The sequence below is a fragment of the Oncorhynchus tshawytscha genome, linkage group LG34, assembly GCF_018296145.1.
Source record: "Oncorhynchus tshawytscha isolate Ot180627B linkage group LG34, Otsh_v2.0, whole genome shotgun sequence".
NCBI lineage: Eukaryota > Metazoa > Chordata > Actinopteri > Salmoniformes > Salmonidae > Oncorhynchus > Oncorhynchus tshawytscha.
The window spans coordinates 5,016,705-5,036,994 of NC_056462.1; the positions used below are offsets into that span (position 1 = coordinate 5,016,705).

At 40.3% G+C, this 20,290-nt stretch overlaps 1 protein-coding gene across 1 annotated transcript; it reads left to right on the plus strand.

Annotated features, from left to right (window-relative positions):
* Positions 1-5,883: 5,883 nt before the first annotated feature.
* LOC112231754 (erythroid membrane-associated protein-like) lies at positions 5,884-19,526 on the plus strand. Its single transcript, XM_024398516.2, has 11 exons — positions 5,884-6,065; positions 11,502-11,564; positions 11,729-12,076; positions 12,671-12,832; positions 13,002-13,133; positions 13,803-13,898; positions 15,022-15,051; positions 15,156-15,176; positions 15,449-15,505; positions 15,681-15,722; positions 18,752-19,526. The coding sequence occupies exons 1-11, from the start codon at positions 6,053-6,055 to the stop codon at positions 19,258-19,260; spliced, it is 1,473 nt and encodes a 490-aa protein (XP_024254284.2). The 5' UTR covers positions 5,884-6,052; the 3' UTR covers positions 19,261-19,526.
* Positions 19,527-20,290: the final 764 nt, after the last annotated feature.

Sequence of the window (20,290 nt, forward strand, 5' to 3'; positions counted from 1 at the left end):
TCTGGTGTTACATGGCCAGCACAACGCTTCGCGAATGCACACAGCATTTACATCGATGGGTCGAACACTAGGATGCTGTAGATTTTCTGGTCCACCTTTAGCCTGGATATCAGTGCTGTGGCTGCGATGGTGCCTCTATCCACATTGTTGCTATGGAAGGCCCCAGACATTGTGCAGACCTTCTTGGAGGTCTTCAGGACGTTATGGTACCTGCAGATCACCTCTTCTGGACCTTTGACTGCACATAAGAAAATACTGTGTGTGTGTGTGTGCGCGTGTGTATACTAACAATAAATAGATAACTAAATGGATAGTTCGGGATTTGGCAATCCTGTACAGGCTTCCTCCTTTTCACTGTGTCAATTACTTTAATATTGTCGAGTAACTACAATGTTGCTGATCCATCCTCAGTTTCCTCCTATCACAGCCATTAAACTCTGTAACTGTTTTAAAGTCACCATTAGCCTCATTAAATCCCTGAGCGGTTTCCTTCCTCTCCGGCAACTGAGAAAAGACGCATGTGTCTATTGTAGTGACTGGGTGTATTGATATACCATCAAATGTGTAATTAATAACTTCACCATGTTCAAAGTAATATTCAATGTCATTGTTCTTTCTACCAATAGGTACCCTTCTTTGCGAGGCATTGGAAAACCTCTGGTCTTTGTGGTTGAATCTGTGTTCGAAATGTATTGCTCGACTGAATGACCTTACAATTATCTGTATGTGTGGGGTACAGAGATGAAGTAGTCATTCAAAAATCATGTTAAACACTTATTACACACTGAGTGAGTCCACGCAAGTTATTATGTGATTTGTTAAGCAAATGTTTACTCCTGAACTGATTTAAGCTTGCCATAACAAATGGGTTGAATATTTATTGACTCAAAACATTTCAATGTTCCTTTTTTATTAATTTGTAAAAAAAAAGAATGAAAAACTTAATTCCACATTGAAATTATGGGAGTATTGTGTGTAGGCCAGTGACACATCTCAATTTAATACATGTTCAATTCAGGCTGTAACAATAAAATGTGGAAAAGACAAGGAGTGTGAATACTTTCTGAAGACGTATATAATAAAAGTAAAATAAATATATTAGGCGACATGCTGCTAAGCAATCTTACCAATGGCAAATGCATCTGTTTAATCATTAGGCCTGCGTTTTAAATGTTTTTATTAGCCAACCATTATTATAATTTCTGTGCATAAAATAACAATATTTGCTTGCAATACAGTTGATTAACCACTAGAATGTGTAGGTACGCATGGTCTGAGATTAGCGTGGAAACATGCACACTTTCCCATCAAATTCAACATTTAAAATGATCAACCTTTGTGGGACAATGGACGCATGCAAGGTTTAGGGTATTGTTTTGTGCATACGCACCTTTGATAAATGAGCCCCCTGGAGTGGTTAAGATCTAAGTGGTTGGGGAGACTCAAACTGAAAAAACGGTGCCAATTCATAGGAAGGGTACTACACTGAAAATGGATTAAGATCATGTTGTCCTTTTAGTGCAACACCCTCACCTAGTGGTCTGGTTAGTGCACTGTACAGCAACCGTATGCCATTTTTTTGTAACGGTTTTGACTTGAGGTTATTGTTTGTCAGGGTGCCAGATAGATCATGTCTACCAGAGAAAATATTGATTTCAATCCTGTATGCCCTAATCTTACAAAACATAACCTCATCCCTTCTGTTCCCATTACATGACACTATCTCCTGTACAGATTTCCTGGTACTATAAAACATTTCCTATTGCCACAGATGGCCCTATAACGATATCTCTGACTCCATATTCATCAACCCTTTTTCCAATCTCTGGGCCAAAACTCCTGTTTTGATAGTGTTCATATTCCCAACAATCTTGTCATTGTAGGATGATCTACCGTACTATCCTTCAGTCTTGCCAAGTATGCCATGTCTAGCTTAACTCTTCTATGGGATAGTGGCATTTCCCCATTATCTACTTGTAAAGCCTCAACTGGTGTAGTTTTAAATGCACCATCGCACATCCTGAGTGCCCTCGCTTGCAATAACGAAGTAAAGGCCACAGAACCATATACAAAGCACTCGTAATCTATGGACGATCTCATCAAATTACCATAAATATTCAGTCAAATTTGCCACTCAATCATGACCAACTATTGTCTTCATAAGATGTACTACTTACTGTACTTACATTTAGTCTCAATACATGTACCATGTCTCCATGTGAGCTTTTCATCAATCCAAAGCCACAAATGGTTTAATTATGTTACCCTTTCCATTAGTTCTACATATAATTGAACACTGACATCTTCCTTAGTCTTTTTGTTAGCGAACAACATACAGCATGGCAAGATTTAGGCAAAGATAACTTGAAAACCATGATAAGGACCATTCCCCTACTGCTACAACAGCACCACGCATTTTCTCCATTACACAAGGAATATTCCTTCCCCTTTTCCAAAATGCACCATCATCTGCATATAATGCCACCCCTATACCCTGTCCAAGATATCGTCAACATGAATCAGATAGGACTAACAGCACTACCCCGTAGAGTTCCATTTTCCACCTCATATTTTCGAATCCCTCCCTGACGTGGAAGGTTCGGTCAAACAATAAATCCAATTATACATTCTCCCACTAAATCCCATTCCATTCAATTTAATCAGTACACTTGCCCACCACATTGTACCATATGTTTCCTTCAAACTTCCTTCAATGCCGAGGCTTTGGTCACCTCAGTAGTAACTTTAACTAATGCATCAAGGGTAGTCTTTTCTGAATCCACTCTGGTATGGACTAAATACACCCCTATGTTCCAAATAATACATCAATCTACCTACGATCAGCTTTTACATTAATTTACAGATTTGATTTATGTGAAATAGGTCTATAACTAGCAGGACTGGATGGATCTTCACCAGGCTTCACAAAAGGCAGAACCACATCACGTTTATATCCTGATGATAGCACTCTTGTCCTCCATATTTTGTTAAGCAAACTCAAACGCTTTCCCAAATCTTCCGTAGGCAGATATTGAACCATAATGGATCCTCACTTGGATCAGTGCAACCACACCCCTCCAAAGACCTCGTTATTTCCAACTTGGTGAATCTAGCCTCCAGTGATTCTCCAGAATCAAACCTCTTACGGAACACAGTAAATCTTCATGCTTTACTTATATCTTCTTGGCTTTTCTTCCTTACGTCTTTTACATTCCTCACCTAGATTGTCAACTTTATGCACTGCAGCGAACGCACGTCCTAGAGCGTCTGCTGTTGCTCTGTTTGAAACAGCCATAATATCTTGCTCAGCTAACACGGGTATCTGCACTGTCTTTCCTTTCCTCATCATCCTCTAACATTTTCCACACATCCCCCGGCTGTGTTTCCCTTCCTATAGAAGAACAGTCTTCCCGCCATGCACCTTTCTTTGCGTTCTTAATGACTTTCCTAGCCAACGCGTTCTTTCTCTGAAAGACTATCATGCTATCAAAATGTCAAATTGTTCTTCAAAGTTTTAAAAACATTATCACGATCATTGTTGGCCTCATTCCCACCTCCTATTGGAGTAGCCAATAAAGCAGCATCCAATTTGACTGAATTCACAGATCCAGCACAGTCTTCTACCGACCCTTCCATTGACAATTTCTGACTCTCCTTTTCACAGAAAGTGTCAAAAAAGTTCCCAGTTTGTTTGGTCAAAGCACCAATTTAAAACCAGTTCCCGTTTCTGAAAACATGCGTCAAGATCGATGTTGCACATGACTGGGAAATGATCACTACCTATTGTGGATTCTGTCTTCACATCCCACTCACATACTGTATACCAGCAATAGAGAAAGACACCAAAGTAAGGTCTAAACATTACGATGTACAGTACCTCTAGTCGCATTTACCCGTGTCCCATGACCATCATTTATACAGACTAGTCCCCTCCGCTAAACCATTGGCATCTGTGGTATTGCTGCCGAACAAGCTGTTATGCGCTTTGAAATCCCCACACCATATCTCCTTATCACCTTTACTGTGTTTCACAACTATATCTAATACAGATACAGAGATGGGCTTACAAGGATTATAGTAATTAAACAATGTGATATTACCCCCTTCTCTACAAATCTCCACTGCCACACATTTGTTATTTGAAACCTTTAATCGCTCTTTGTGAACCCTCCGTTCTATCTCTTACCACAAAGATAAAACAAGGAATAATATAATCCAATTGAGGTTAAAACCATGTTTATGTTTCACGCCACGTCCTGTCAAACATCTAAATCATACGTAGTCTTCTTCAATTCTTGTCCATTGGCGATCAAACTCCTATCATTCCATTGAACAATAAGGAACACCGCAATACTATGTATTATCCGGATCATCACTTGAACTTTGGCTCAGCATCCGATGTATCAATTTTACAGTAACTTTCAGAAATCCCCAGAATGTCTTTGGCTGCCTTCACTACTTCTTTTATTCGTGCAGTCCTGCCCTTATGTGGAGCAGTCGAATTGATCGCCCTGCACACGAAGGACAGGAAGTCTTCCTCTGTGATCGAGCCTTTATGCTCGCATATCTCATTAACAACCGGCTGAGGTTCCACTGGCGTTCTCGGAGCGGCTACTTATGCCGATATGTTGTATCTGGAGTATTTTCAACGCTAAGTTTATTACTTTCCAAACAGCCTCAGTTAGGATACATTGCTTGTAATCTCTCCGCTTCCATTACTTTTTGTTGTATTTCCCATCCTCCATATGCTGCACTGTGTTCTCCGTCACAGTCACAACATTTAACTTTAGTATCAAGCCCACATTTCCCATACTCGTGATCCCCACCACACTTTGCACGTCTCATTTTACCGTTGCAGACATTAGCAACATGCCCCATCCGTTGGCACATGGAAGTGGCACGTACTGTCTAACTGGATGACCGAGTGATCCTAGATGCATCCTATGCAGCATGATTCCCTTTAAATTGTAACAATACAGTTGTAGGGTCCACTGGACTGCCACTCTTTTTGCTTTTCATCCGTTTTGCGTCAATAACTTTTCCTCCTTTCAGGGAAGCCTTAACTTCTTTCATGGTCATTTCCAATGGCATCCCAGTGGCATCCTCTCAGTTTAGACAGGGCACCGGTAATGTGACATTTCACCAAACCCCCAGTTAAATTTCAAGACTTTCTCCGACTGAATGTTGTATTTGCAAAGATCAGAACCTTCCCACAAACAATCGGTTTGGCCTCCTTAATCACCCCACTCAGAATGGCAGATTTTTACCTTGTCAGCTCGGGGATTCGATCCAGCAACCTTTCGGTTACTGGCCCAACGCTCTAACCACTTTTAGTCACGTAGCAGACCCTCTTATCCACAGTGACTTACAGTAGTGAGTGCATACATTTTCATTATATATATATATATATATATTTTTTTTTAATCATACTGTTCCCCCGTGGGAATCAAACCCACAACCCTGGCATTGCAAGCACCATGCTCTACCAACTGAGCTCCACAGGACCAAAAAGGTTATTCACTTGTCCCCATAGCATAAACATTTTCTTGCTCCAGGTAGACCCATTTTTGGTTCCAGGTAGAACTTTTTGGGGTTTCATGTAGAACCCTCTGTGTAAAGGGTTCTACATGGAAATAAAAGGGTTCTACTTGCAAGCAAAACAAAGGATCTTCAATAACCCTTTCAGGTTTTAGATGGCACCTTAGTGTAGTTCACTATTCCTAAAATAAGTTCACTAGATGGATTACCTAAGAAGTAGGTGTTACTTGTTGTTTTTACAAACAACTTCCATAGTGTTTCTACGATCAATTCAAAGCCTTTGCCCTGTCACATGACTATATGTTAAGACAATACAATAAACAGAGGGAGTAGACAGATGGGAGTGGATAGAACAGTCTATCTTCATTCTCTCCTACAGAGCAGAACACAAAATACAGTGTGATATGCTAGCTGGTCATGAATCTATAGGAATATCAGTGCATTCCAAAGCCACAGAGGTTTGACATCGCAACACCTGGAAATGTATGTTACAACGACTTGAAATTGAAGAAGAATGATGCGTTCAGGTAGAAATGAATTTCACCATATAGCAACTGCCTTTGATTGAAGCATGTTGTATATTCTGTACTTCACCATCCTTTTCCTCCTCTCCTCCCCTTGGCTTAATGTTATTTACAAAGACATGTTTTGATATTCTATTGATTGACTTAGTGAGTTATTTGAATATTTACAAAAAAGAGGCTGAACTTCCTACTGTAGAATAAGAATAATTCTTATGGAGGTTTAATCAGCATTTACTTGAGCATTCATCCAAGCAGGATCAGTCAAGGCTAGATGTATTTTTCTGCAATATCTTTCATTGTGTACTTTTTTAAATGTCCCTTCACAAGGTAAAGTAGCAGTAGTACAATTTAATGACACTGTCACAAGTGCTGAACTGAAGGTGCAAAGTTCAGCATCACATGTGATCTACAGTTGAAGTCGGACGTTTACATACACTTAGGTTGGAGTCATTAAAACTAGTTTTTCAACCGCTCCACAAATGTCTTGTTTATAAACTATAGTTTTGGCAAGTCGGTTAGGACATCTACTCTGTGCATGACACATGTCTTTTTCCAACAATTGTTTACAGATTATTTAACTTATAATTCACTGCATCACAATTCCAGTGGGTCAGAAGTTTACATACACTAAGTTGACTGTGCCTTTAAACAGCTTAGAAAATTCCAGAAAATGATGTCATGGCTTTAGAAGCTTCTGATAGGCTAATTGACGTCATTTGAGTCAATTGGAGGTGTACCTGTGGATGTATTTCAAGGCCTACATTGAAATTCAGTGCCTCTTTGCTTGACGTCAATGGAAAATCAAAATTAATCAGCCAAGACCTCAGACAAAATATTGCAGACCTCCAAAAGTCTGGTTCATCCTTGGGAGCATTTTCCAAATGCCTGAAGGTACCACGTTCATCTGCACAAACAATAGTATGCAAGTATAAACACCATGGGACCATGCAGCCGTCATACCACTCTGGAAGGAGACACGTTCTGTCTCCAAGAGATGATCGTGCTTTGGTGCTTAAAGTGCAATTAAATTCCAGAACAACAGCAAAGTACTTTGTGAAGATGCTGGAGGATACAGGTACAAAAGTATCTATATCCACAGTAAAACGAGTCCTATATCGACATAACTTGAAAGGTCGCTCAGCAAGGAAGAAGCCACTGCTCCAAAACCGTCATAAAAAAAGCCAGACTACGGTTTGCAACTGCACATGGGGACAAAGATTGTACTTTTTGGAGAAATGTCCTCTGGTCTGATGAAACAAAAATAGAACTGTTTGGCCATAATGACTATAGTTATGTTTGGAGGAAAAGGGGGAGGCTTGCAAGCCGATGAACACCATCCCAACCGTGAAGCACTGCATCATGTTGTGGGAGTGCTTTGCTATACAGGAGGGACTGGTGCACTTCACAAAATAGATGGCGTCATGAGGGAGGACAATTATGTGGATATATTGAAGCAACATATCTCAAGACATCAGTCAGGAAGTTAAAGCTTGGTCGCAAATGGGTCTTCCAAATGGACAATGACCCCAAGCATACTTCCAAAGTTGTGGCAAAATGGCTTAAGGACAACAAAGCCAAGGTATTGGAGTGGCCATCAGAAAGCCCTGACCTCAAATCATATACATAATTTGTTGTCAGAACTGGAAAAGCGTGTGCGAGCAAGGAGGCCCACAAACCTGACTCAGTTACACCAGCTCTGTCAGGAGGAATGGGCCGAAACTCATCCAACTTATTGTGGGAAGCTTGTGGAAGGTTACCTGAAACGTTTGACCCAAGTTAAACAATTTAAAGGCAATGCTACCAAATACTAAGTGAGTGTCTGTAAACTTCTGACCCACTGGGAATGTGATGAAAGAAATAAAAGCTGAAATAAATCATTCTCTCTACTATTATTCTGACATTGTCACGATCATCGTATGGAATGGACCAAGGCGCAGCGTGGTATGCGCACATTCTCTTTTAATGAATGAACACTGAACAAAAAAACAACAAAATCAACAAATAAACCATTAAGCTATACAAATAGTGCTGACAGGCAACTAAACATAGACAAGATCCCACACCAGAAAGTGGGAAAAAGACCTGCCTAAATATGATCCCCAATCATCGACAACGATAAACAGCTGTCTCTGATTTGGAACCATATCAGGCCAACATAGACATACAAAACCCCTAGACATACAAAAAGCCTAGACATACAAACAACTAGAGTACCCACCCTAGTCACACCCTGACCTAACCAAAATATATAGAAAACAGAAATATCTAAGGTCAGGGCGTGACAGACATCTCACATTCTTAAAATAAGGTGGTGATCCTAACTGACCTAAAACAGGGAATTTACACTAGGATTAAATGTCAGGAATTGTAAAAAACTGAGTTTAAATGTAGTAAGCTAAGGTGAATGTAAACTTCCGACTTCAACTGTACGGTATTAACGGTATGTTAATTGTTGTCTTTGCTGCACATTGGCTGGATGAATATGATGTTTTGGCTGAACCAACAGTTTTCATTTTGAGACACAATGTGGATAAGGATGTATCCCCAATTTACCAGTCACGTACTTTCAGGGTGCAACAAATCAAATCAAATTGTAATGGTCACATACACATATTTAGCATATGTTGTTGCGGGTGTAGCGAAATGCTTGTGTTTCTAGCTCCAACAGTACAGTAGTATCTAAAAATTCACAACAATATACGGTACCAGTCAAAGGTTTGGGCAGGTTTCTCTTTGTTTTTTTCTACATTGTATAATAATAGCGAATACATCAAAACTATTAAATAACACATATGGATTCATGTAGTAACCAAAAAAGTGTTAAACAAATCAAAATATATTTGAGATTCTTCAGAGTAGCCTCCCTTTGCCTTGATGACAGCTTTGCACAATCTTGGCATTCTCTCAGCCAGCTTCACGAGATAGTCACCTGGAATGCATTTAAATTAACATGTGTGCCTTGTTAAAAGTTAATTTGTGGAATTTATTTCCTTAATGTGTTTGAGCCAATCATTTGTGTTGTGACAAGGTTGGGGTGATATACAGAATATAGCCCTATTTAGTAAAAGAACAAGTCCATATTATGGAAAGAACAGGAACATTTCAATGGAACATTTGAAGTGCAGTCACAAAAACTATCAAGTACTATGATGAAACTGGCTGGGGTTAAGTTCATTAGAGTTACCAGCCTCAGAAATTGCAGCCCAAATAAAGGCTTCAGAGTTCAAGTAACAGACACATCTCAACATCAACTGTTCAGAGGAGACTGCGTGAATCAGGCCTTCATGGTCGAATTGCTCCAAAGAAACCACTACTAAAGTACACCAATAAGAAGAAGAGACATGCTTGGGCCAAGAAACACGAGCAATGGACATTAGACTGGTGGAAATCTGTCATTTGGTCTGATGAGTCCAAATTTGAGATTTCTGGTTCCAACCACCGTGTCTTTGTGAGATGCAGAGTAGGTGAATGGATGAACTCTGCATGTTTGGTTCCCACTGTGAAGCATGGAGGAGGAGGTGTGATCGTGTGGGGGAGCTTTGCTGGTGACACTGTCAGTGATTTATTTAAAATTCAAGACACACTTAACCAGCATGGCTACCACAGCATTCTGCAGCGATTCACCATCCCACCTGGTTTGCGCTTACTGGGATTATTATTTGTTTTTAACAGGACAATGACCTAACACACCTCCATGCTGTGTAAGGGCTAATTTACCAAGAAGGAGAGTGATGAGTGCTTCATCAGATGACCTGGCCTCCACAATCACCCAACCTCAACCCAATTGAGATGGTTTGGGATGAGTTTCACCGCAGAGTGAAGGAAAAGCAGCGAACAAGTTCTCAACATATGTGGGAACTCCTTCAAGACTGTTGGAAAAGCATTCCAGGTGAAGCTGGTTGAGAAAATTCTGAGTGTGCAAAGCTGTCATCAAGGCAAAGGCTGGCTACTTGTAAGAATATAAAAATGCATATTTTGATTTGTTTAACACATTTTTAGGTTACTACATGATTCAATATGTGTTATTTCATAGTTTTTATGTATTCACTATTATGTAGAAAATAGTAAAAATAAAGAAAAACCCTGGAATGAGTAGGCGTGTCCAAACTTTTGACTGGTACTGTACATAAAAGTAAAATAATATATAAAATATAAAATCGAGCAATGTGGCATTGACTAAAATACAGAAGAATAGAATAGAGTATATACATATGACATGAGTAAAGCAGTATGTAAACATTATTTAAACATTGTTAAAGTGACTGGTTTTCCATTATTAAAGTGGCCAGTGATTTCAAGTCTATGGATATAGGGCAGCAGCCTCTAAGGTGCAGGGTTATGTAACCGGATGGAAGCCGGCTAGTGATGGCTATTTAACAGTCTGATGGCTTTGAGATAGAAGCTGTTTTTCAGTCTCTCTGTCCCAGCTTTGATGCACCTGTCCTGACCTCGCCTTCTGGATGATAGGGGGGTGAACAGGCCGTGGCTCAGGTGGTTGATGTCCTTGATTTATCTTTTATCTGGTGCTGTAGGTGTCCTGGAGGGCAGGTAGTTTGCCCCTGTTTTGTTGACATTGAGTGAGAGGTTATTTTCCTGGCACCACTCTCCCAGGGCCCTCACCTCCTCCCTGTAGTCTCATCATTGTTGGTAATCAGGCCTACTACTGTTGTGTCATCTGCAAACTTGATGATTGAGTTGGAGGCATGCATGGCCATGTAGTCATGGGTGAAAAAAAGAGTACAGGAGAGGGCTGAGCACCCACCCTTGTGAGACACCTGTGTTGAGCATCAGCAAAGTTTTGTTTCCTACCTTCACCACCTGGGGGGGCGGCCCGTCAGGAAAGCCAGGATGCAGTTGCACAGGGCGGGGTTCAGACCCAGGGCCCCGAGCTTAATGATGAGGTTGGAGAGTACTGTGGTGTTGAATTCTGAGCTATAGTCAATGGACATCATTCTTACATAGGTATTCCTCTTGTCCAGATGGGATAGGGCAGTGTGCAGTGCGATGGCAATTGAATCGTCTGTAGATCTATTGGGGCGGTAAGCAAATTGAAGTAGTTCTCGGGTGTCCGGTAAGGTTGAGGTGATATGATCCTTAACTATCCTCTCAAAACACTTCATGATGACAGAAGTGAGTGCTAAGGGGCAATAGTCATTTAGTTCAGTTACCTTTGCTTTCTTGGGTACAGGAACAATTATGGACATCTTGAAGCAAGTGGGGACAGCAGACTGGGATAGGGAGAGATTGAATATGTCGGTAAACTCCAGCCAGTTGGTCTGCGCATGCTCTGAGGACACGGCTAGGGATGCCGTCTGGGCCAGCAGATAGAAATTGCAGATAGAAATTCCATGAATAGAGAGGACATGATTTCTTACTCCACTCCTTACTCCAGCATACCCTGTTATGATTATAATGTCATCACACTGATCTTCAACACAGGTTTGTCTTTGAGGGTGATGATACTGGCAGCTCTCACCGTTCCCATCATAGTCCAAAGTCCTGGTGAGCATATGCTATTAATTTTTTCTACATAACTGTCTCAACTTCATAAATAGAAAAATATTATCCTTCAATTTCCTTGAGTAAGAAAATTAGTCTCTCTCTCTCTCTCTCTCTCGCTCACACTCTCTCTCTCTCTCGCTCACACTCTCTCTCTCTTACCCCAGAAATCTTCACCTTGTCGGTCCCACACGGTCCAATCATGACCTGGTCGAACTCCTCCGTTTCTTTATCTTGTGAACTTTCACCTCTCTTCAATGCGGAGCCATTGGAGGTGCGCTGGTATCGGTCCGGTGACTTCGACAAACCTGCCTTGTTGTACAAAGATCACAAGATCCAGGAGGCCCCTGTGGACCCCCGGTACAGGGGCAGGGTGTCTCTAACTGGGGGGCTGGAGAGAGGGAATGTGTCCCTGACACTGGAGAGGGTCACACTGGAAGACAGGGGGGAGTATGTGTGCTATGTTAGCAGTGAACAGTGGTATGAAAAAGACATTGTACTCCTCACAGTGAATGGTAAGTAATTGGGGACAGTCCTACTTAATGGATAGTTCACCCAAATTACAGATTGGTTTCCTTCACTTGCATTGGTTAATAGGCCATAATTGCTAAAGAGTTTGCATTTGGTGACAGTGGCCAGGTATACAAAACCAAAGCATAGATTCCTGTCTTAGCTTGTCCATAGACAGATTTCAGGGTAAGGAAACCAATGTGTAATTTTGTAATTTGGGTGAACTACCACTTCAACACGGGATGACATTTTTGGTCTGTCCACAAAACTACAACTTTCCCCAAAAATACTGTAATACCAGGGTTTGGGTCAATTCCAATTCATTTCCAGAAAGTAAACCAAATTCCAATTCCAAATTTTCCTAATTGAAAATCATTGAAGAGAATAGGAATGTCACTGTACTTCCTGAATTTACTGAAATGCCAATGCAATTCACTCAACCCTGCATAATACTCACAATATTGTAGCAGAAATGATCTTGTATCTTTAAAAAAAATGATAATTCACAGGAAAATGTGATGCATGAGATACAGTAGTCTATTCCAATAATCTATGATCATAGCTGGTCACCTGACCCTCCCCTTTTATCTGTCCATTAGTAACAGGTAGTGAACCAGTTCTCTCTGTAGCTGAAGCAAGAGGAGGAGGAGGTCAGGTGAACGTCACCTGTTCATCAGAGGGCTGGTCACCACAACCTAAACTCACCTGGAGAAACAAAGAGGGGACAGAGATCAGAAATGAACAAGTACTCAACACCACTGGTAATTACTTGTAGAATCACTACACATGCCAAATCAGTCTGAAGAAGGCTGTGTGTGTGTGTGTGTGTGTGTGTGTGTGTGTGTGGTGGTGGGTGCCTGTATCTGATCATGTGTATCTTTCCCATATAATAAATGGCTGTGGGTATACCTGCCTCTCTATCTGTTTCAGATCCTCAGGGCTTGGTGAGTGTCAATAGCTGGCTGCTGTATTCTCCCTCAGACTCAGATTGGCTCTCCTGTACAGTCTCTCTGTCTGGGGAGAGGAGAGAGAGCAGAGTCATGCCAAGAGCTCCAATTGAAGGTGAATTTCTCAGAAAAGGTTATCAATACCTTAACATTTAATATCTCAATATTGAACTCTTTCAGTCGGTTCACTCAATGCAGCACCTTATGTAAATTCAAGTTCAATTGTACTTTTACCTTGGCTGGCTGACGGAGTCGGTGCTTTTCCAGATGAACTTGTACCAACATGGCAGTATGCAAATCAAAATGTATGAAATGATAAAGGCTAAGACAGACAAGGGTTAAACAATGAACATCTGTGTTTAATGAAAGAAGTACAACATTTCAACTCTACAAGGGTCTTCGTCAGGACAGGTATAACACCGTTGCAATAGGGTTTCTGAAGTCATTATTACAAATACTGCTCAGATAGTCTGTTTTTTGGACTTCTTCCTAATGTAATCATTCCCACTTGAACACTTAAAATATTAAAGCTGATAATACCCCCTAAACATTTTTTTTTTTAAGTACAAATGTTTTCACCCCCCTCAGACATTAGTGTATTTTCTGTAGATGGTAACAATTACAAATGTTTATTTGTATTACTCTTTTTTTTTTTTTTTTTTTTTTTTTTTTTACAATTAAATCAAATGTTGAATGTTGAAGAAAAAGTGTAAGGGTGTAAATACTTATGCAAGGCGCTGAATGTTCTCTTAAAGTTGAAGTGGTTGATCCATCCTTTCTACAGAACATTGGAGCCTTGGGGCCTTCATGACATTACTGTTCATCAATCTACTAGTAATCTTCACTCTAATTGGACTCTTCATCTGGAACAAAAAAACAGGTATATTAACAAGATGGTATTATTTAATTCCATGGCAGACTTCAACTTCAAAACCATGCCATTGAGCTACACAATCTCTGTCATCAGGTTGATTTGGGCATGACATTGAAAGACTTCAGCTAACTTTAGCCATCACTAGCTAACAAACAAGTGCAATGTACTTTAAAAAAAAAAAGTCTACTGATCTTATATTAACATCAAAACAATATAGTTGATTTCAGTTGATTTGGCCATTAAAATATATTTCACAATTGCCCTTTCACATCCATTGATTGTTAGCTAGCAGTGGATAAAGTTAGCTGAAATTTGTAGTGGCTGTTTAACGAAAACTGAACTATGGATTACAGTTTCTCCAGGCACACAGACCCTTTTCAGGTTGATGAACCATCTCACATCAAGCTGGAAAATCCAGAGCTTCCCCAATGCCAATATTCAAAATTAGGGACTAGGCCTGGGCATATTTCCAAGTACACGTGTAAGGAGACATTTTGTACTCCCAGTATTTAACGGTCTGCACAACTGATTTGTTTAAATTAAATCAAGTCATGAAAAATCCAGCTGTGATACTAATTAGTGATCGGAGAACTCAAAAACATAAAGTGTGAATGACAGTATTTGCGTTTGGCATTTAGGCTCTGCTTTTCAGGGTGCTCCCGAGTCCAAGGAAAATACTCAGCTAATTTCCCTGATCATAGTATTTACACTTCCCCCAAATATACAGAATCATACACCAAGATGAGTTAACTACTGTATGTACAGCAGAGCACCCACTGCTTTCTGAAATCACTCAGGATGACCATACATGTTTTAACATGTATATTTCGTCAGTTTTTATTATAATTTCATCCACAAGTGTTGCGTTTGAACCTTTCCAATACTATTGTAGGGATCAAGCATTCACTACCCATCTCTATTGTAATTCTTTTGGTTTTATTTGACAGTATCTCCTTTTTCGCCCTTCTCACAGGGTTTATCAGGTTGTCAACATCAGAGAAAAATGACAATGCAGAGGGTACTGTGTGTTGTCTATTCGTGTAATGATGGTTATGTCTGACACTGAAAACATGAGAACACTGTTTTATTATGTACAATATCTTGATATTCGCGTGTCATTGGATTTCAGGTGAAACCGAGTCTAATGAGAGGCCAGCAGGTATGAATTCATTATTCCTACAAGTCTATTTGTTGTATTTCTACACATCATAATAACAGAACTTTCAAACCTTTTTATGTTTGTTGACGGTCACCATTAAATAGAAGAGGCAAATCTTCTTGAAGGTAAGTAGAGTTGAAATGCATTCATATTAAACCTTGAAAGGGTGCAGCAGGGTAGCCTCGTGGTTAGAGCGTTGGGCTAGTAACCGGAAGGTTGCAAGTTCGAATCCCCGAGCTGACAAGGTACAAATTTGTCATTCTGCCCCTGAACAAGGCAGTTAACCCACTGTTCCTAGGCTGTCATTGAAAATAAGAGATTTGTTCTTAACTAGTAAAAGAAATACTACGTTTGCCAGTAAACACATTTTATGAATCATCTGTTTCATTCTGGATAGAAGGTGTAAAGAAAACTGATATGGAAAAAGCAACACAGACAGAATTTTTCCTGAAAGGTAATTTATTTTTATTTTTACAAAATGTGTTTTTCTCTCTTCTTTTGAAAATGTATGAATCAAACATACATGCAAAATCATTCACCGTTTTTTAGTAGAATTAATTGAACAACACTCAGGAATAAAATAATGGTACATCCCAATAAAGTCCAAAAATATGTTTCACTCTGGGCAGAAAGTGCTACGCAAACTGCACTGAGAGAATCATTCCCAAAAGGTAAATGGAAAATCTTTACAAACCTTAAATGAATGAATGTAGTATTATTTATATACTTATAATGATGTAATATTGTGATGATGTTGATGTTAATTGTATTTATTTAGCAGAAACTCTTATCCAGAGCGACTTACAATTAGTGCATTCATCTTAAGATAGCTAGGTGAGACAACAACATAGTACAATCATATCAAGTCCATTTTCCCTCAAAGTATTTATTAGCTAAATCAGAGGTATAACAAGTCTTTCACCTTATATACAGGTATAATAACAAGTATTTCTTATATACACAGTCATTCAGGTTTGTTTCTTTGTTACTTTGGTTTTAGAAGTGGGGAGACATAAATACTAATTCCATTATTCCACATTTTGTTGTGTTACAGCATTAATTTAAAATTGATTACACATATGTTTTTCTTACCCATCTACACACATTACCCCATTATGACAAAGTGAAAACCTGTTTTCAAATATTTTTGCAAATGTATTGAAAATGAAATACAAAAATATGTATTTTAGTACATACACTACATGATCAAAAGTATGTGGACACCAACTCGTCAAACATCTCAATCCAAAAATGGAGTTGGTCACCCCTTTGCTGCTATAACAGCCTCCACTCTTCTGGGAAGGCTTTCCACTAGATGTTGGAACATTGCTGTGGCGGCCTATTTCCTTTTAGCAACATTTGTGAGGTCGGGCACTGATGTTGGACAATTAGGCCTTGCTCGCATTCGGAATTCCAATGAATCCCAAAGGTGTTCAATGGGGTTGAGGTCAGAGCTCTGTGCAAGCCAGTCAAGTTCTTCCACACCGATCTCGACAAACCTTTTCTGTATAGACATCGCTTTGTGCACTGGGGCATTGTCATGCTGAAACAGACTTCCCCAAACTGTTGCCACAAAATTGGAAGCACAGAATCGTCTAGAATGTTATTGTATATTGAAGCGTTTAGTTTACCCTTCACTGGATCTAAGCGGCCTAGCCCGAACCATGAAAAACAGCCACAGACCATTATTCCTCCTTCACCAAACTACAGTTGGCAATATGCATTGGGAAAGGTAGCATTGTCCTGGCATCTGCCAAACACAGATTTCTCCGTCGGACTGCCAGATGGTGAAGCGTGATTCATCACTCCAGAGAATTCATTTCCACAGCTCCAGAGTCCAATTGGCTGTGAGCTTTACACCACTCCAGCCGATGCTTGGCATTGCGCATGGTGATCTTAGCCTTCATTTCATGAAGCTCCCGACAAACAGTTCTTGTCCTGATGTTGCTTCCAGAGGCAGCTTGGAACTCAGTAGTGAGTGTTGCAGCCGACTACAGATTTATACGCTACACGCTTCAGCACTCGGCTGTCCTTTTCTGTGAGCTTGTGTGGCCTACCACTTTGCGGCTGAGCCGGTGTTGCTCCTAGTCATTTCACTTCACAATAACAGCACTTGCAGTTGACAGGGGCAGCTCTAGTAGGGCAGACATTTTACAAACTGACTTGTTGGAAAGGTGGCATCCTACAACGGTGCCACGTTGAAAGTGACTTGAGCTCGTCACCATGGCCATTCTACTACCAGTGTTTGTCTATGGATATTGCATGGCTGTGTGCTCGATTTTATACACCTATCAGCAACAAACGTGGCTGAAATAGCTGAATCCACTAATTTTGAAGGGGTGTCTACCTACTTTTGTATATATATAGTGTAAGTATTCACAGCCCTGAGTCAACACATGTTAGAATCACCTTTGGCAGCGATTACAGTTGTAAGTCTTACTGGGTAAGTCTCTAAGAGCTTTGCACATCTGGATTGTACAATATTTTCACATTACTCTCTTCAAAATTCTTCAACCTCTGTCAAATGTGTTGTTGTTCCTTGCTAGACAACCATTGTCAAGTCTTGCCATCGGTTTTCAGGCAGATTTAAGTCAAAACCACTTACTCGGCCAGTCACTGTCTTCTTGGTAAGCAACTCAAGTGTAGATTTGGCCTTGTGTTTTAGCTTATTGTCCTGCTGAAAGGTGAATTCATCTCCCAGTGTCTGGTGGAAAGCAGACCCGGGTTTTCCTCTAGGATTTTTCTTGTGCTTAGCTCCATTACGTTTCTTTTTTATCCTGAAAAACCCCAGTCCTTAATGATTACGACAGTCCCTATAACATGATGCATCGACCACTATGCTTGAAAATATGAAGTGGTACTCAGCAAACGTATTGGATTTGTCTCAAATCTAACACTTTGTATTCATGAAAAAAAAAGTGAATTGCTTTGTCTTGTTCTTTTTGCAGTATTACTTCAGTGCATTGTTGCAAACATGATGGATGTTTTGGAACATTTTATATTGTGTACAGGTTTCACTCCTGTCAATTAGGTTAGTATTGTGGAGTAACTAAAATGTTGTTGCTCCATCCCCAGTTTTCTCCTATCACAGCCATTAAACTTGATCTGTTTTAAAGTCACCATGGGCCTCATGGTGACATCCATGAGCTGTTTCCTTCCTCCTAGGAAACTGAGTTAGGAAGGATGCCTGTACAGGTGAATTGGAAAGTCTCCGTGGTCTTTGTGGTTGAATCTGTGTGTGAAATCCACTGCTCGACTGAGGGACCTTACAGATAATTGTGCGTGTGGGGTACAGAGATGAGGTAGTCATTCAAAAATCCATGCAACTTCTGTGACTTGTTAAGCAAATGTTTACTCCTGAACGTATTCAGGCTTGCCATATAACAAAAGGGGTTGAATACTCATTGACTCAAGACAGATCAGCTTTTCATTTAAAAAATAAATTGTAAACATGTCAAAAAACATCATTCTACTGCGACATTATGGGGTGTTGTGTGTAAACTAGTGACAAAACATTTCAATTGAATCTATTTGACATAGGCTGTAACACATGTGGAAAACGTCATGGGGTGTGGACACTTTCTAAAGGCACTGCATATAGTGTTATCATACTACACATAGCAGGTGTAGTAATATAACACAATCCAATGAGTAACCATGTATGTGAATGTATGAATTAAATCCTGTTCTCTTCTCTTAGTGGACGTCACTTTGGACCCGCTGACTGCTCACTCTTCGCAATTTGTGTCTTGCAGTAAAAAGATGGTTCATTGTAAAAAAGAAAGAGATCAAGCTTCCACAACTCACTTTGTCCTTAGTGAGAACAAATTCAGCTCAGGACAGATATACTGGGAAGTGGTGGTGGATTCAAAGTGTAAACAGCCATGGTATGTTGGGGTAACCACCACAGACGCAGCCCAGATTAACAAGGCTATTGTCCCCTTAAACCCTGGGAATGGTTTCTGGGTTCTTCGCTATAAAAAGGGAAACGGTTATTGTGTCTCTACAGACCCTCCAACACAATTCTCTGGAAATGAAAACCTGGAAACACTGGGAGTGTTCTTAGATTGTGACAGACAGATTCTTTCCTTTTATGATGCTGATTCAGGAGTACATCTGTACAGTTTTGCTGACGTGTCATCTTGCTCTAACACATTCTTTGCTGTATTTAGCCCTGGATTCGACCAAGTTCCCATCACAATTAAATGATTGTAGATGACAAAGGTGCAAACTTCCCACAATAATAATCATGTTAGACATGACTCAATAAAAAAATAGTCAGTTTAATCAAATTCAATTTTATTTGTCACGTGTCGAACACAACAGGTGTGGACTTTTCCATGAATTTTTTACTCATGAGCCCTTTGCCAACAAAGCAGAGTTAAAAAGAAAACAATTAGCAAAAAAAAATAATGAAATATTTACATAGTAAAACAACAATAATGAGACTATATACAAGGAGTACCGGTATCGAGTCAATGTGCAGGGGTACGATGGAGTTTAGGTAATTGAGGTAATACAGTATGTACATGTAGGCCGGGGTAAAAATTACTAGGCAATCAGGATAAATAAACCGAGTAGCAGCAGTATATTTGAAGAGTGTGAAGGAGTTTGTGTGTGTGGGATCAATATGTGTGTGTGTGTGTGTGTGTTTGTGTATGTGTTGGAGTGTCAGTGTAGTGTGTGCAGGTAGATTGCAGTGAGTGTGCATAGAGCCTGTGCAAGAGAGTCAGTGCATAAAAAAAAGGTGGTCAATGCAAATAGTCCGGGTAGCTATTTGATTCACTGTTCAGCAGTCTTACGGCTTGGATGTAGGAGTTGTTCAGGAACCTTTTTGGTCCCAGACTTGACACTCCGGTACTGCTCGCCGTGCGGTAGCAGAGAGAATAGTCGATGACTTGGGTAGCCGGAGTATTTGACCATTTTTAGGGCCTTCCTCTGACACCGCCTGCTGTAGAGGTCCTGGATGGCAGGGAGCTCGGCTCCAGTGATGTACTGGGCTATCCACACTACCCTCTGTAGCGCTTTGTGGTCGAACGCCAAGCAGTTGTCATACCAAGCGGTGATGCAGCCAGTCAAGATGCGCTGACTGGCGCAGCTGTATAACATTTGAGGATCTGAGGGCCCATGCCAAATTAGTTTGTCCTCCCGAGGGGGAAGAGGCGTTGTCGTGCCCTCCTCACGACTGTGTTGGTGTGTTTGGACCATGATAGGTTGTTAGTGATGTGGACACCGAGGT

What these genes read in the sequence shown, in the direction of transcription:
- LOC112231754 (XM_024398516.2), top strand. An exon ending in CATCTGGAACAAAAAAACAG is followed by an intron (nt 13,899 to 15,021) that starts GTATATTAACAA and finishes ATTGGATTTCAG; the next exon opens with GTGAAACCGAGTCTAATGAG. An exon ending in GACAGAATTTTTCCTGAAAG is followed by an intron (nt 15,506 to 15,680) that starts GTAATTTATTTT and finishes CACTCTGGGCAG; the next exon opens with AAAGTGCTACGCAAACTGCA.